General features: G+C 40.9%; 1 protein-coding gene across 1 annotated transcript in view; it reads right to left on the bottom strand.

Moving 5' to 3' along the window:
- Positions 1-15,631, bottom strand: part of NIBAN1 (niban apoptosis regulator 1) — a 90,956-nt gene that overhangs the window by 31,905 nt on the left and 43,420 nt on the right. The window contains exons 2-5 of the mRNA XM_020795107.3: positions 5,701-5,831; positions 3,802-3,933; positions 2,375-2,489; positions 154-321 (exon numbers count right to left, since the gene is read on the bottom strand). Coding sequence (XP_020650766.3) covers positions 154-321; positions 2,375-2,489; positions 3,802-3,933; positions 5,701-5,831 — 546 coding nt within the window. The remainder of the gene's footprint in view (positions 1-153; positions 322-2,374; positions 2,490-3,801; positions 3,934-5,700; positions 5,832-15,631) is intronic.

Below are 15,631 nucleotides of genomic sequence, written 5' to 3'. Positions count from 1 at the left end.
ACACCATAACTTACCAGAGACATACAAGAGAGTTTTGACTTAGTTCTGCTAAACTAAAAACCATTAACTGGCTAACCAACAGTAGGCAAACTCGCAGAGCAGACCCTCCCCAAATAAAGGCATGATAGGAAGAACTTTGTCTACTGTACTTACCATGGTTTAAGTGTCTGATGCAATCATTCAATACTGTGCTAAATTGTTTCTGAGCCACAGGATCCAGAAAGCAGAAGTAATTATGTCTAAGGAAAGGCTGCCATAGGTAGACTGGAAATTCCTTTGGAAGAACGACAAAAGCTGGGGAATTCTCCTTTTCACTGGAACCTTGGAAGAAATACATGTAAGAAATGGGCAGTTTTGGGGACCTGCAAGCAGTTTCACAACTACACACAAGTGGTGCAAGATGCCAAGTGAGTGTGTTCTCCAACTAGGGCTCCCAGCTTTTAACTTTTGTTTTACTAGTTCATTTTTCTTGTGAGTCTGGCAGACTCATGTCTATACTTTGAGGAAATAATCCAGGCTGCAGTATCATCTTACCTGAGCATTCAATCAGCAGACACACAAGGTTGAATCCGGGTCCACTAGGCCCTATAATCCTCTAACATCAGAAAATGTTCTTCAGCCACAGCGGATAATGCTAGAATCTTGCCTAGACCCCTGCCCCCTTTCCCCTCAGCTCTCTGCACTTCAAGCCTTCCTGAAACAAGAACTTACATCTTGAAAGTAAGGAGTTAACAGTTACAAAGCTACCCTTAATAAGCTTTCTCACCCCCACCCCCAAGAAAGGCATAAGAATGATAAATTTCAAAAGTAATATGAAGAAGGGAAACAAAATTGTCGCATTGATTCAGTGGGTAATGCTTTCTGGGGATTTCTAAATGTTACTGTTGAAGGGCATGTTTGGAGGCAATTTTCATAACACAAAACTGGCCTGCTGGTAAGATTTGCTGGCTGAAGAGCCCCAGAAGGGGTGGGGAAGAGGTGGTGTTAAGGAGGAGCTACATATTTGCAGATTCAAGTCTTGCCTCCAGACCACAAGCACAGCCACAATGCTGGCCCACCATTAGGACACTGTGACAAAGTTGTTGTTGTTATGTGCTGTCAAGTTGGAACTGACTTACAGCAATTCTAATAGGGCTTCCGAGGTAAGTAAGTGATGATAGTCATAAGTAATTTTCATTATTCCTTATCCAGGAGAAGCCTGGATTCAACACAGCTTAATTTGGCCTAATGTTGGCTCAGGTGGCCCTTGGCCATTTTAGCCATTTATAATTTCATTCCAAGATGGCCAAGGGTCAGCTAAAATGACAATAGGCCAACAGGACAGACTTGTGCATATCTTCAAGTCAGGATTGGACTGTTTGTTCACTCTTGTATGGTCCAGAAGCTGACATAACACGTTTCTTTCTTATTTGTTTACATATATAATTCTTTTACACACACCATCTAATCAGTTATCTTAGTGTCATGTTCCAAGGCTGGTCTCAAGTCCCTGCAGGGCTGGCACATGGCACAGCTCCAAGGACAGCGCTCCGTGAACACCTTGCCCCAACAACTTTCTGGAGCTGCTGCACTCTTACAACTGCAGGCTCAAGACTGCTCCCTTCAGGCTCCAGTTTCTTTCTTTCCAAGTCGGAAGCCTTAACAGGACAGCTCCCTAGTTTGCAGCCCGGCACTTTTTTACTCCCCCAGGAGCACCTGCCAGGTGCAACTGTGAGTGATGGCCTACCAGTTCCTGGGATTGTAGAGCTCCTGGAAGTAAACAGCCTATCCAGGCCAGGGTCAGCCCCTGGAATCATCTTGGTTATGCCATAAAACAGTGGCCCAGAAGGGCCTCTAGACTAAATTACATTTTCCATTAAAGAGACTGCATACAGTTTAAAACCCCTGTTGACTTCAGGTTCAAGCAAGCATGCAGGTTTTGGCTTTCTCTCCATCTTTTTTTTTTTTTTTTTTTTTGCTGCCCTCCTTCACATCAAAGCTAAAGAAGCAGAGAAAGAAAGAAAGAAAAACTTCACTCTGTTGGCATTGCTCATCTAACAGAGTGTATAGTTCACCACTCCATCAATCCATCAGATAGATCTCATGTGGAAAAGTCTGTCCACCCTCAGTGAAGTTCTAGGTTATTTCCTACATAGATGCACCCTGCAACAATTCATATTTTTAATACTTTCTGAAAATATTCCATGCAGCATTTAGAAGGGCAACACAATCTGTGCCAGAAAATATCAATTAACACACAGTGTACACACCCTGTAATGCATTTCGTTTAGTTATTTAGCAACTCATAAAAATGGTCTAACATTTACCAATAATCAAACAGGATTTTAAAAGAGCAGGAGGAGGACTGGGCACATTATTTTTGAAGGTAACTTACCATTAGGGTCTGGAAAATGTTTATCAGATATGACATTATATTCTTCCTCAGAAGTCAATACTTTGCCACCAACAGGTAGAATGCAGCTTTTAGAACCAAGCCCCTTCTGATAGGCCTAGGGTTTGGAGGGAAAAAAAAGAAACTTCAACAACAGCATAAATCTAATTTAAGCCAATGGACTTCTTCCGACTCACAGATATGAGTCTTCATGCACTACTGTAGGTCAGGGCATTTTAACTTGTAGGATCATATTTTGTTCCAAATGAGGCTTCTATTGCAGGCATTCTGCAACAGTGTCACCTGCACAATTATAAAAATGTCCCAAATTTCAGCCACTTGTCATTTCACCCCCCCCCCAAACAATAATCAGCTAGGAGAAACAAAATTAACTGAATCCCAGTTAATCCATGGCTTTCTGCCAATTAGGTTCTTTTTTGATTCCACCAATTTAATGTATTCAGACAAAAAAAGCCTCATGATAGTTTGCAGGAGACCATGATGCAGCAAAGTAGAAGGGATGAATTCAATTTTTCCGCACACTGGTCCCATTGGAGGAAAACAGAAACTTCTTCCATTTGTGGAGACACTGGAATTTATTAAGGGTAGGAAATAACAAATTAGAATAGTTAAGAACTTTGTTTCACCTTGTTAAGTTAGAACCCATTTGAATCTGTGCCCACTAACACTCCTTTGAAATTAGGGCATTTTTCTACAATGCAATACAATGGAATTCTCACTGAGGTGAAAAAAATACATCACAAATTTCATGATGCAAGTTTGTTTAGCCTAGTGTAGGAGAGTTAAATGGGGGTATACAGGGAAAAAAAAGAGAGATGACAATACTGTGTGCAAAATTAAGGTCTCTGCTTTCCATCTTCTTTTTTTAAAAAAATCTCTTTTGTTGTTGTTGCTATGGCTTTAAAAATATGCTTTTGCAAGAGTATGCATTTTCCTGATGAAATCTCAAAAGCCAGAGTGGTGGCTAAATAAGATTTTCAAGAATCATATTGTATCTTCACATCTTATGACTTAATCAAAAATGAAAAATTAAATTGACTCTTTCATGAGCCTTAACCCTGTTCCCAAGGCAGCTTACAAAACACTGAAAAATACTACACAATAAATATAAACAGGAAAAAAAGAAGAACCTATTGCCAAGTGTTATTCTGAAAAACAAAAATTATGGTATGTAAATATTCTCAGCAAGTACCCACATCATGAAATTCAGCAGTCCAGGATCCAAGATTTGGAATGTGTGATTGCATTTTAGAAACAGAACAAAACAGTGCCCTGAGTTCTCAAGTTATATCTGTAGCAGCCTTTCACTCATATTGACCTTAAATAAGACGCTTGGATCTCAGAACTGAGCATGCTAGATCAAAACACTTTAAGATCAAGGCTCAGGACTTTAAAAACTGACAATTTACCTCTTTGCTTTCAAAGCATTCCACAGCATAGTTGTTTTTAATCACTATGTATCTGTCCTTCCATTTCTTCAAATCTTCAACAAAGTGTAACGATTCTCCTTCATAAAGGACCATACTGGATTCTGCAGGAGGCTAATGTAAATGTTAGAATGTTACAAATAAATAAAACTAGCTCTTGTGAAGCCTTCCCAATCCTTTATACAGTATTATTTTTTAAAAAGGGCAAAGCAAAGCACAGGTGTCCCAGGGATCATGGCTGAAGGGGGCAGACTGTGACACCACTGCCTGCCCCCCTTCAATAAAGATCCCGCATAATAACTGGTTAGCTATTTTTAATAATTATTTGTGACTTGATGGGATCTCTATATAGTGCTGTTTTGTGTTGTTGCTTTAATGTTTGTTTTAATGGACCACAGCAATTTTGTAGTGAGCTGCCTCAACCACAGATATTAATATTAAGCTGCAAAGTCCTCTGTTGCTAGTGAAGATTTTTGAGGGCTGAGTAAACTAAGGGTTCCTGCTTTCAGGGTTTATTTGTAAGATTGATGGTTTTCTTTCTGTTTAAAAGAGGGAGAATGGGAAACAGAAGAAGGAAAGGTTTTCCTACTGCAGCCAGTTTGCCAGTGCAGTGTACCCACCCAACCCCACCTGCTCCAGGGTAAAAAGCATTGTTACTCAAAAGGTGTTAAGGTTCTTACTGTACTGCCCACAGGAAATGAAAACTCCTATCTTTTCTGGGAGAAAAAATGTGTGCAAACTAGTATAGTATGGGAATTAAACTGTTGGAGTGGGACTTGAGAGATACAAGAGTGAGACTAGACAGGGAGTTGTCCTATAGTTTGTTTTGATGTGGGTGTGGGCTGGTTCACTCCTTTCCCCTGTGATTTTACAATGAATGGACCATTGGAAACCACCCTGTCCTTGATCCATGCTTACCTGCACCTTTTTGCCTTTCTCTCAGGGGCTCGGGTTTTTTTTTAATGGTGCAGGCAGAATGGCTCTGTTTTGGTTTCGTTCCAACATGCATGATCACTGGGATTGAATCAAAGCAGATGGCTTAAGCTGTCATGCTTCACAATCTTATGAAACCGAAAGCTTCTTCCAGCTTCCCCATGAAGGGTAAGAAAAAGGAAATAAAGGTTCTTTTTTAAAAAGCCCTGCTAAGGCAACACTGATGTGATATGCCGCTTAGGAAAAAAAATTGCAAATTTCCTCAAACTGGAAATTTGAGTGTGAGGAAGCTTTCAACTTCTCAAGATTGAAGGGTAGTGTGGCTTATCCTTGTTATGTGGATGCAAGAATCCCATGAAATGACATACCACACCTTAAAGTGACCCTGTTTAGCACCATCTAGTCCAATCCAGGCTAGAGTAACTGGCCATCTAGTCACACTCTATATTCAAGGTCTTTCAGATCCATGGAATTCAATGGATCAATCCTTTTCTCTTGGCCTGATGTACCTGGCAAGGGTGTTGCAAAGATAAAGTGAGGAGAAGCGAATCTCCTCTGCTGCCTTGAGTTCACAGAAAGAAAGTCAGAACACACAAATAAATAATCAACCAAGAAGAACAAAATAGGAGTAGAAGAAACTATATTTGATTGAGCTCCCGTGAGATGGCTGACATTGAGAATGAGTGACTGATCAAGGCCAGCCAATAAATTTTAACTAACTGGAGACTTGAGCACTGGCTGCATGTTTTGTATACTAACATCAACCAGGAAATCAGGGATGGAACTAAAGCACGCAAGCAGAGGAAGGGAAGAAGGCAAGGAGGGAGCACTATAGTGACTGAGGCTTTGCCCCAACAGCTGGATCAGGACACTGTGCCCATTAAACTGGTTTCATATAAGTTTAAAATATGCCTCATATAGGCAGCCACAATAAATGCTAGTTCTTACCTTTGTTTTTAGGAACTGGGACTGCAAATCTCTGTTTTGTTCCAGCTCATTCTGGATGTCCTTACAAAAGGCAACTGCATATTGGCGTTTATAATGTGGGCTGAAGTTCTTGATCACAGCTTCTGTCTTTCCTGAAACAACATATTAAAATACTCATTACATTTTGTTTTCATTTCTCTAAGGCTCCACAATTGCACGAGGAGCAGAATTTGCAAAAGACTGCCAGAATTGTATATATATATATCAGATGGCATCAACAAACACTGGTCCTAAGGCATTTCTGAAAAGTGTAGTGAGATAGGATCACTTATCTCCTAAATAAATATTTGAAATCGTATTTTATTCCAGTTTGTGTGCCTGATGTAGAGACAGGAACTAAGATGCGGCCTCATCTATACTTTCCAGTTTTGCTTCACTTCCTCATGTATACCTCTTCCTCTCCTTCTGTCTGTCTTAATCATGTAGCCAGCGGTAGCAGAGTCCATCCTTCACTCCTTTCCTAGGATGCAGTTCTCTAACAAATATATTTTTCTTTATTGAAGATGATGATTCATGATTCAAGACACTGGCTTCTGTGTAGACTAATGCCACATCTGATCCTGCAATGAATATCTTACTTTTAATGTAGAATGCTCCAAAATATAGGAGTTGCCAACTTCTCAGCTAGAAGCTTAAGAGGAAAAGAGGAGTTGTTTAACCTATTGTGAGGTTTTTGCAGCTCCACAAGTTGCACAGGAGGTTGTTTTTGATTAGGGATTGGCCACTGGGATGTAAACAAAGGGCTTCATTTGCAAGTTAACTATGCAGCTTTGAAGAAAGTGTCTTGTAACTATTAAGCTGACATCTCTTGCAATTCAGACCTCACTTTCTGGCTCATATGAAGCTCTACAGGGGATCTGAGGCTTACACACCAACACCCATGCATTCTACCCTGCATTCCCCGCTTTCCAACATGGAGGAAGATCAGATTGGTGGGGATGGCATGCATGCCAGTATTCCACACACAGTGTTGAATACAGGTTTTTTCCCCCATAGGGGAGGAGCAACTATTTAAAACTACAAACATTAATGTACCATATGATGTCTCTGTATATTGGAACCATTTACTGGTACACTGTATAGCAGTGAGGAGGAAAATAAATTGCTTTTAAAGAAAGGCACGCAGTTTCAGTGGTTTGACATTCTTACCCATCTTCTCCAACCAAAGACCCTCCCAATTCCTATCCATATTGTTTTTGCTCCAGCAAATAACAGGGAAACTGGCACAAAAACAATTTGAAAAAAACTTTTTGTCACTTAAAAAAAAGGAATGGAGTAAATAATACTTCTATCAGAACACTAAAAACTTCATACAATTTGCTAGCTTTCGTGGATCAAAATCCACTTCCTTAGGCATGCACCAGTGTCTTGTCCATAGAGCAGATTGTATGATTTTTTTAGTGGTCTAATAAAGGTATCACCTACTCTTGCATTGTATTATGTAAAGAAAACATGGTTCTTTTAAAAAAATTTCAAAATAACCATCTAGAAACATTTAAAAATAATCTGTTTTTTTTATTTCTGTACAGCTGAAATCCTGTTGCTTAGTTCAGCAAACTGCACAACAGTAGGCACATTGTATCAGTGGGAATTTGGTGAATTGACTCTTCCATAAGTTCCGTTGATTCAAACAGGCCTACTCTAGTTGCAACTCGCTTTAACACAGTAAGACACAACTAGAGGGTTCTCTATGCTTGTTTATGAAGATAACTATTTATACAGAAGCTTCCTGGAGAAAACACAGCTTGGACCTAGGGAGCTTTATGTAAGGAAATGACTGGAGGTCAAATGTGTCATTTTAATAAAAAATCGGCTACCTCGCCATTTTTCATAAAGTGAATCCAGAATAGTTTATTGCGTAAACCTTCATAAGTGTAGAAAAATGGATCAAATACAAAGTTTCAGAAACAAACAAAACCAAATATCACAAAATAAGAAGGGAAGGAAGACACCAGTCACAGAGGATGTGTCGCAAAAATAATAAGGAGATGAGACCAATCAACTAAAAGCTTTTTGGAGCCATCATGGTTATGCCAGATATTTAAAAAAGAGAACTAAGGGAGAACATTAATGCTCTCCCCACAGCCCTTCTTCTCTGGTCATCTTCTTGAGACAGATTTTCAGGTAAGGATGGATGGATGGTAAACCTACTACACAGACTTCATTACAACCATTTGGTTTTACCATTAGGTTGATCAAAAACTGCAGCTCAGAAATTCCCTAACTTGGTAGTCACCTCAGTCATGAATTAAATGGCCATAAGTAAATCAACCTTCTCAACTTCAGCACAAACATTATGGGCTTCCCTCACACAATTGAGGTGAAGCGCTTGGAGTACTCTAAATTGCCATATGCAAGCTAGTCCAAATCCTTTTGGTTAGTTACACCAGTGTAAGTGTAGTGGTATGAAGTGTAATGGCAAATTACAACTAGCTAACAGGTTGCAACAGGAGGGCCTGGCGTGCTCTGGTCCATGGGGTCACGAAGAGTCGGACACGAGTTAACGACTAAACAACAATAAAACAGGTTGCTGCTTTTATCCTTTGTTGTGCATTGATTCATACAACTGGTGTATGACAAGAGATCGAGATTGAAAATTGCTGTTTATGTCACTGCACTTACACCAACATAAGTAATCAATAAGATTTTGACCACTAAAAATGCAATTAATCTGACTTAGAATTAGAGTTACTCTTAATTCTTTTCTTATCTCATTCCAAAGTCTTGAAGGCATATTTTCTCTGAAGCCCCACATTTGCTTTTAGTTTTACATCACAGGGGCCTTTTCCACCTAAATGTCTCCATTCACATTTTATGCACATTGAGAACTTCTACAAACAGTCCCAGAAAGTGATGCTGGAGAACACTTTATGTACCTTAGCACAGTGATTCTTAGCCTTGGGTTACTCAGGTGTTTTTGAACTGCAACTCCCAGAAACCCCAGCCAGCACAGCTGGTGGTGAAGGCTTCTGGGAGTTGCAGTCCAAAAACACCTACGTAACCCAAGGTTAAGAACCACTGCCTTAGCAGACTGTTGCTGGGTATGAGTGTTACAGATCATATAACTTCAGTCTTGCATTACCTTCACCGGCTTCTAGTATGGTCTTAAGCTACACCCGAGATGCAAGCATAAACCATAAATAGTTCATGGACAGGATATCTGGAAGACTTCATTCAGATGAACCTGTGACTTCTGAGAGCTGTAATTAGGCCAAGAAGATATTGACCCTGGTGCCAAAATTTTAAAGGATGCAAAAATTTAGTCAAAAGCTCTACTTTCAATTCAAACTATTTTTCAGATGTCTTTCCCTTACGGAGCGGTGCGGAGAACAAGTGACAATCATTTCTAAAAAACGAGAATGCTCACATGTACAGTGCAACAGCAGGGGAATTCTAGCTGGCCCTGACCCCTCATTATCACTTCCATCACCTTCCCACATTTGTGAACAGGTCTTTGAGTTTGAAGAGAGAGTGTTGCTGCAATCTGTGGGGGCTATCTGTGGAAAATTGGGGTGCTGATTTAGAGACAGCCCTCAGAGATAGCAAAGTTTTTCACACTTGTCGCCTTTCACATATAGGAAAGTGACAAAACTGGGATGAAGAGAGAAGGGCATGAATGGTCCCTTGTACTCATGAACATTCTCCATACTTGAAAAGGGCTGTTAGGATTGTATTCACCCCTTCCTCCCATACTGTTAACTTCCAGAACTTCACCTCTCATATGGTCCACAGAGAATCAAAAATGAAACTACACGGCCTGAGGTCTGGTAGGTATTTTTTTAACAAAGAGTAGTTCCCGTATACAGAACAAGTATTACTACATCCCACAGAAGAATATGAGAAAAATAGCATAACAGCATAATGGCATTTTTGAGCCACTACTAACCGTTAAACCAACAGGCCAATAGGGTAGTGAATATCCTACCCATAATTTGCACTTGTCTTCGGTGGCCCTGTTATCAGCCACATCACCTAGGCTTAGCGAGGCTGAAGAAGACTTGGGGTAGGCCTTACATCTGTAGCAAAACCTTTCCTGTGGAACCCCACCTTAGATTGGTCTCCTCACTATTGTACTTTAGGTGGTCTGTGAAGACTGCTTGTTCCATGGAGCCTTCAATGGTTCCTAATTTTTGTTTCTTGTTTCTATTGTATTGAAGATCTTTCCCCCATGACACTATGTTACTGTCGCAGGGTAAAAGAGGTATTGTAGTTTATGGTGACATCACATGTGGCCATTGTTTCAATATTGCTTCCTTCCATCTGTTTCAAATCCTTTAGACATTTTCACTAGGTTTTTTTTTCTTTTTGTTCCTGATGAGCTTCCAGATCCTTGCATTTTACAACATAGCTAACTAAAGGTCCCAAGCAACAGCCATGGTGGATTCTGCTTCTCCCTCCCTATCTGCAACTGAGAAACATTTCCATCTGTTTTTGGTTGCATGATATTCCTATGGTTACCTCAAAGTTTCAACACACGGGAAAGTAACATTAGAGAATAATCAAATGTATATTCCCATCTAGCTACATTAACCGCTGGGCTTTCTCTCTGGTACCTCATGAGGCAAACATAAAGGGGAAACAGCTCCCAATGCATGGGGAGAAAGAGGTACATAATATGTTGCTGTCAGAAAAACTTTAATGATGCTTATGAGAACAGGCTAGTGAATCCAGTGTCACCATTATGTGGCATCACATACTACGAAGTTACCTCTCCTCCAAGTTACAGCCCAGCACTAAGCAAGTAATGAGTTAATACCATGATAACTACTGATGACTCACAGGTACCACCCAATCAGGATTGTTGAGGGGTCTTTAAGTTAGCAATCTTGGAAAAGCTTCTGTGTTCTTTATCTAGCATGGAGTGGACTTGACGATACCTGGGTGCACCGTGAAGCTATAGTAGAAGACCCACAATGAACGAGAGAAAATGTCATGTTAATGAATAATTTGTTGTTGTCACATGTTGTCGATTCAGAACTGATTTATAGCAACTCTATTAGGGCTTCCAAGGTAAGTGATATATTTAAGGAGTGGTTTTACCAGTTCCATTCCCCCCAGTGAGTTTCCATAGCTGAGTGGAGATATGAACCTTGTTCTCCAGAGTCCTAGTCCATCAATGTATCCATCCTATATCCATTACATCACACTGGGAACTGTGTGAATAACGTAGACCAGTGGTCCCCAACCTTGGGCCTCCAGATGTTCTTGGACTTCAACTCCCAGAAATCCTGGCCAGCAGAGGTGCTGGTGAAGGCTTCTGGGAGTTGTAGTCCAAGAATATCTGGAGGCCCAAGGTTGGGGACCACTGACGTAGACAACTGTTTCAGAAAATGTTATGTTTCTTATTTGTGTATTTGGCACTCAGAAGAAGACTGAATATTTTTTCCTATTTCAATGCACCCCGGGGAAGGAGTCTTGTGTTCTACGGTATAATTCTTCATTGCTGCGATCCTTTTTAGTATGCATTGTACACAAAACTAGAGATGGGGATATTTGTATTCATAGATGAATATCCCCGTGCAGCTGGAGTTAATGATGGTCTCGCCCCTGGGGCCAGACTGCCCACTCACATCTCTGGTGACAGCCACAGCCCTGCTCATCCTTCCAGTCGCTCCCGAGCGCCATTCTCTTCCCAGTCGTCTAGCCACTCCTGGCAAAGGGAGGGAGGACAAGTCTTCCTGCAAGGCTGCCGAGTGGCTAGCTGAGCAGTGCTCCAGAGCGACTGGAAGGAAGGGAAGGGCTGCCGCTGCCAGATGTGTGAGTGGACACCGGATGTGTGAGTGGAACCTTGTTAACTCCAGCTGTACAGGGATATTTGTATTCCTATATGAATATAAATACCCCCATCTCCACACAAAACATTTACAACACGTAATAAAACCTTCCTACTTCACAGATAAAGCAAGTCTGCTCCAAGTGGTTTTACCTGCTTTGCAGGCAAAGCAGATTTCCCCTATTAAAAAGAAGATAAGTCTTTTTCATTTTCTTCCAGGGAAGAAAACAGATCCCATATAACAGAAGAGCTTATGTGTTTAGGAAGAAAGGAGGTTATTTTGGGAAGTCTTAGTGGTTTTACCTCCAAAAGAAGTGAGGCCTAAGAAAAAGACCCTAAACTACTAACAGTTCCTGATGCATGTCAGAGATAGGCTCAACCTTTTCAGAAGGTTGAAAAAGTAGAAGCCCTCCAATGGCAGAGAAAAAAAGACGCTTTGCACCACAAAGGATTGGACCAACTTAAATAAACCTTTGCATCATGCAGTCATTAAAAATACTTTGAATAAACCCATTTTTAAATGGAGCAAATTCCGCAGTATTTGACCATGTAGTCGCACTCTAAGAAAGTACCATTCAAGGTTTTTCATGCTATTTCACTGTAGATGCCATCTCTATTTATTATTAATTATATTTTATTGATCCACTTGCCAAGATGTTCCACTACACAAAAAAGGACATGTTCATATTTAAGATTAACTGACTGGAATCCTATTGATATTGGTTTAAGATTAATGTATGTTTGGCATGACCAACTGCAGCTAATTGATGAGGCACTGAGGCAATGAGATCTGCAATTAGGTGTGTGACCAAGCATGCTAACGTATAAACTTTATTGTTTCTGGCCATAGACCTTTACAACGTACTGACTACTATAGCATATAAAATCCGATTAAAACAGGTAATAATCTTAAAACAATTAAAACCATTAAAACCAATAAAACCAATAAAACTAATAAAACCAATAAAGTCAGATGTAAGAATATTGTCATAGCACAGAACGTCAATCCACTGTATTCAGCATTTATGTAGCATTATGATCCCTGACAAATCGAAGCCTCAGATTTTTAGCTGCTAGTACGAATTGTGCTACAGCATATGTAATGTTCGATTGTGTATCAGCGAGCAATCCTAACTGTTTCAGTGGTGGTACAGTTAAAATACATCTGAATGATGGGTGACAGAAATCTTTCCCTAGGATTTTTGTAGAGAGGGCAGAACAGTAGTGAGTTAGATCCTCAATCTGGATGCAGCCAAAGACACATTTTCGTTCCTCAACTGGGATTCCTTTATACCTCCCTTCGAGATATGCTGAGGCCATCTGTCCAAATCTAAGTTCTGTAAATGCTCTGCGAATCTGGGGAAAAGTCACTAACTCAAAATAATTTGGTTTGGCATGATTCACCTGAAGTTGAGGATACCAGGTAGAGAAACGAGACCCAACAATAGCCGCCCTATCCTGACTAGCGTCAAGATCAAAGATCCAGTTCCTGAGGTCGCGAGAGCTTAAACTAAGGAACTTTTCCATCGGAAGGTTATGGACCTTTAATTTTTGGTGACATTGTTGTGCCCATCCACCAGACTTTAGTTGTTCTAGCCAGCAGCACTTTGTTAGGGAGGAGTCCTCCAGATTGTTCAGTCTATGCCAATATCTAAGATAGGCCAGATCAATTCTAGCTGCAATTGAGGGTAGGCCTCGCTCAGCTCTGAGGTGAGCCGAGGGGGTTCCTGGGGGGAGCCCCAGTATCCACCTCATGAATTTGTTCTGCAGGATTTCTAATTTGGGCTTGACTGTCTCTCCCCATAGTTCTATCCCATAGAGCATTTGTGCTAGAATTTTGACAACGAACACCTTGAGGGCAGGATTTACCAGCTGGCCTCCTCTGCTGTAGAAAAATCTTTTTAATTGCCCTAATGATCTGGTGCTCAGTAAGATGGCGGCATTTAAATGCTGTCTCCAGGAGAGTTTCTCACAGAACTGAAGGCCCAAGTATTTAAATGAGTATACCTGCTCAATAGCATGCCCATCCAGTGACCAGTTATACTTAGGTGCTCTCTTCCCAAAGATCATGATTTTTGTTTTGGTGTAGTTGATTGTTAGCCGTTCCTCTTTACCAAGCATGCAAATATCCTTGTGCAGCTGGAGTTAACAAGGGTCCACTCACACATCCGGTGTCCAACACAAGAGGCGACTCTACACATGGACATCACCAGATGGGCAATACCAAAATCAGATTGATTATGTTCTTTGCAGCCAAAGATGGAGAAGCTCTATACAGTCAGCGAAAACAAGACCTGGAGCTGATTGTGGCTCTGATCATCACCTTCTTATAGCAAAACTCAAGCTTAAACTGAAGAAAGTAGGAAAAACCACTGGGCCACTCAGGTATAATCTAAACCAAATCCCTTATGAATACACTGTGGAAGTGAAGAACAGATTTAAGGAACTAGATTTGGTGGACAGAGTGCCTGAAGAACTTTGGATGGAGGCTCGTAACATTGTACAAGAGGCAGCAACAAAAACCATCCCAAAGAAAAGGAAATGCAAGAAAGCAAAGTGGCTGTCCAACGAGGCCTTAGAAATAGCAGAGAAGAGAAGGGAAACCAAATGCAAGGGAGATAGGGAAAGTTGCAGAAAATGGAATGCAGACTTCCAAAGAATAGCAAGGAGGAACAAGAGAGCCTTCTTAAATGAACAAGAAATAGAGGAAAATAATAGAAAGGGAAAAACCAGAGATCTGTTCAAGAGAATTGGAGATATTAAAGGAACATTTTGTGCAAAGATGGACATGATAAAGGACAAAAATGGTAGGGACTTAACAGAAGCAGAAGACATCAAGAAGAGGTGGGAAGAATAGACAGAGGAATTATATCAGAAAGATCTGGAGGTCCCAGACAACCCTGATAGTGTGGTCGCTGACCTTGAGCCAGACATCCTGGAGAGTGAAGTCAAGTGGGCCTTAGAAAGGATGACTAACAACAAGGCCAGTGGAGGTGATGGCATTCCAGTTGAACTATTTAAGATCTTAAAAGATGACACTCTTAAGGTGCTGCACTCAATATGCCAGCAAGTTTGGAAAACTCAGCAGCGGCCAGAGGATTGGAAAAGATCAGTCTACATCCCACTCCCAAAGCAGGACAGTGCCAAAGAATGCCCCAACTACTGTACAATTGCACTCATTTCACATGCTAGCAAGGTTATGCTCAAAATCCTACAAGTAGGCTTCAGCAGTATGTGGACTCCCAGAAGTACAAGCTGGATTTCGAAGAGGCAGAGGAACTAGAGACCAAATTGCTAACATGTGCTGGATTATGGAGAAAGCCAGAGAGTTCCAGAAAAAATCTACTTCTGCTTCATTGACTATGCAAAAGCCTTTGACTGTGTGGACCACAGCAAACTATAGCAAGTCCTTAAAGAAATGGGAGTGCCTGACCACCTTATCTATCTCCTGAGAAACCTATATGTGGGACAGGAAGCAACAGTTAGAACTGGATATGGAACAACTGATTGGTTCAAAATTGGGAAAGGAGTACGACAAGGCTGTATGTTGTCTCCCTTCATATGTAACTTATATGCAGAATACCTCATGCGAAAGGTCGGACTGGAGGAATCCCAAGCCGGAATTAAGATTGCCGGAAGAAATATTAACAACCTCCGATATGCAGATGATACCACTTTGATTGAAGAAGTGAGGAAGAATTAAAGAACCTCTTAATGAGGGTGGAAGTGGAGAACACAAAAACCGTCTGAAGCTCAACATCAAAAAAACTAAGATCATGGCCACTGGTCCCATCACCTTCTGGCAAATAGAAGGGGAAGATATGGAAACAGTGACAGATTTTACTTTCTTGGGCTCCATGATCACTGCAGATGGTGACAGCAGCCATGAAATTAAAAGACGCCTGCTTCTTGGGAGGAAAGCTATAACAAACCTAGATAGCATCTTAAAAAGCAGAGACATCACCGTACCAACAAAGATCTGTATAGTCAAAGCTATGGTTTTTCCAGTAGCGATGTATGGAAGTGAGAGCTGGACCATAAAGAAGGCTGACCACCGAAGAACTGATTCTTTTGAATTCTGGTGCTGGAGGAGACACTTGAGAGTCACCTGGACTGCAA

The sequence above is a fragment of the Pogona vitticeps genome, chromosome 4 (genome assembly GCF_051106095.1).
Source record: "Pogona vitticeps strain Pit_001003342236 chromosome 4, PviZW2.1, whole genome shotgun sequence".
In the NCBI taxonomy this organism is placed as follows: domain Eukaryota; kingdom Metazoa; phylum Chordata; class Lepidosauria; order Squamata; family Agamidae; genus Pogona; species Pogona vitticeps.
This window is presented reverse-complemented; position numbering and strand designations above follow the sequence as displayed.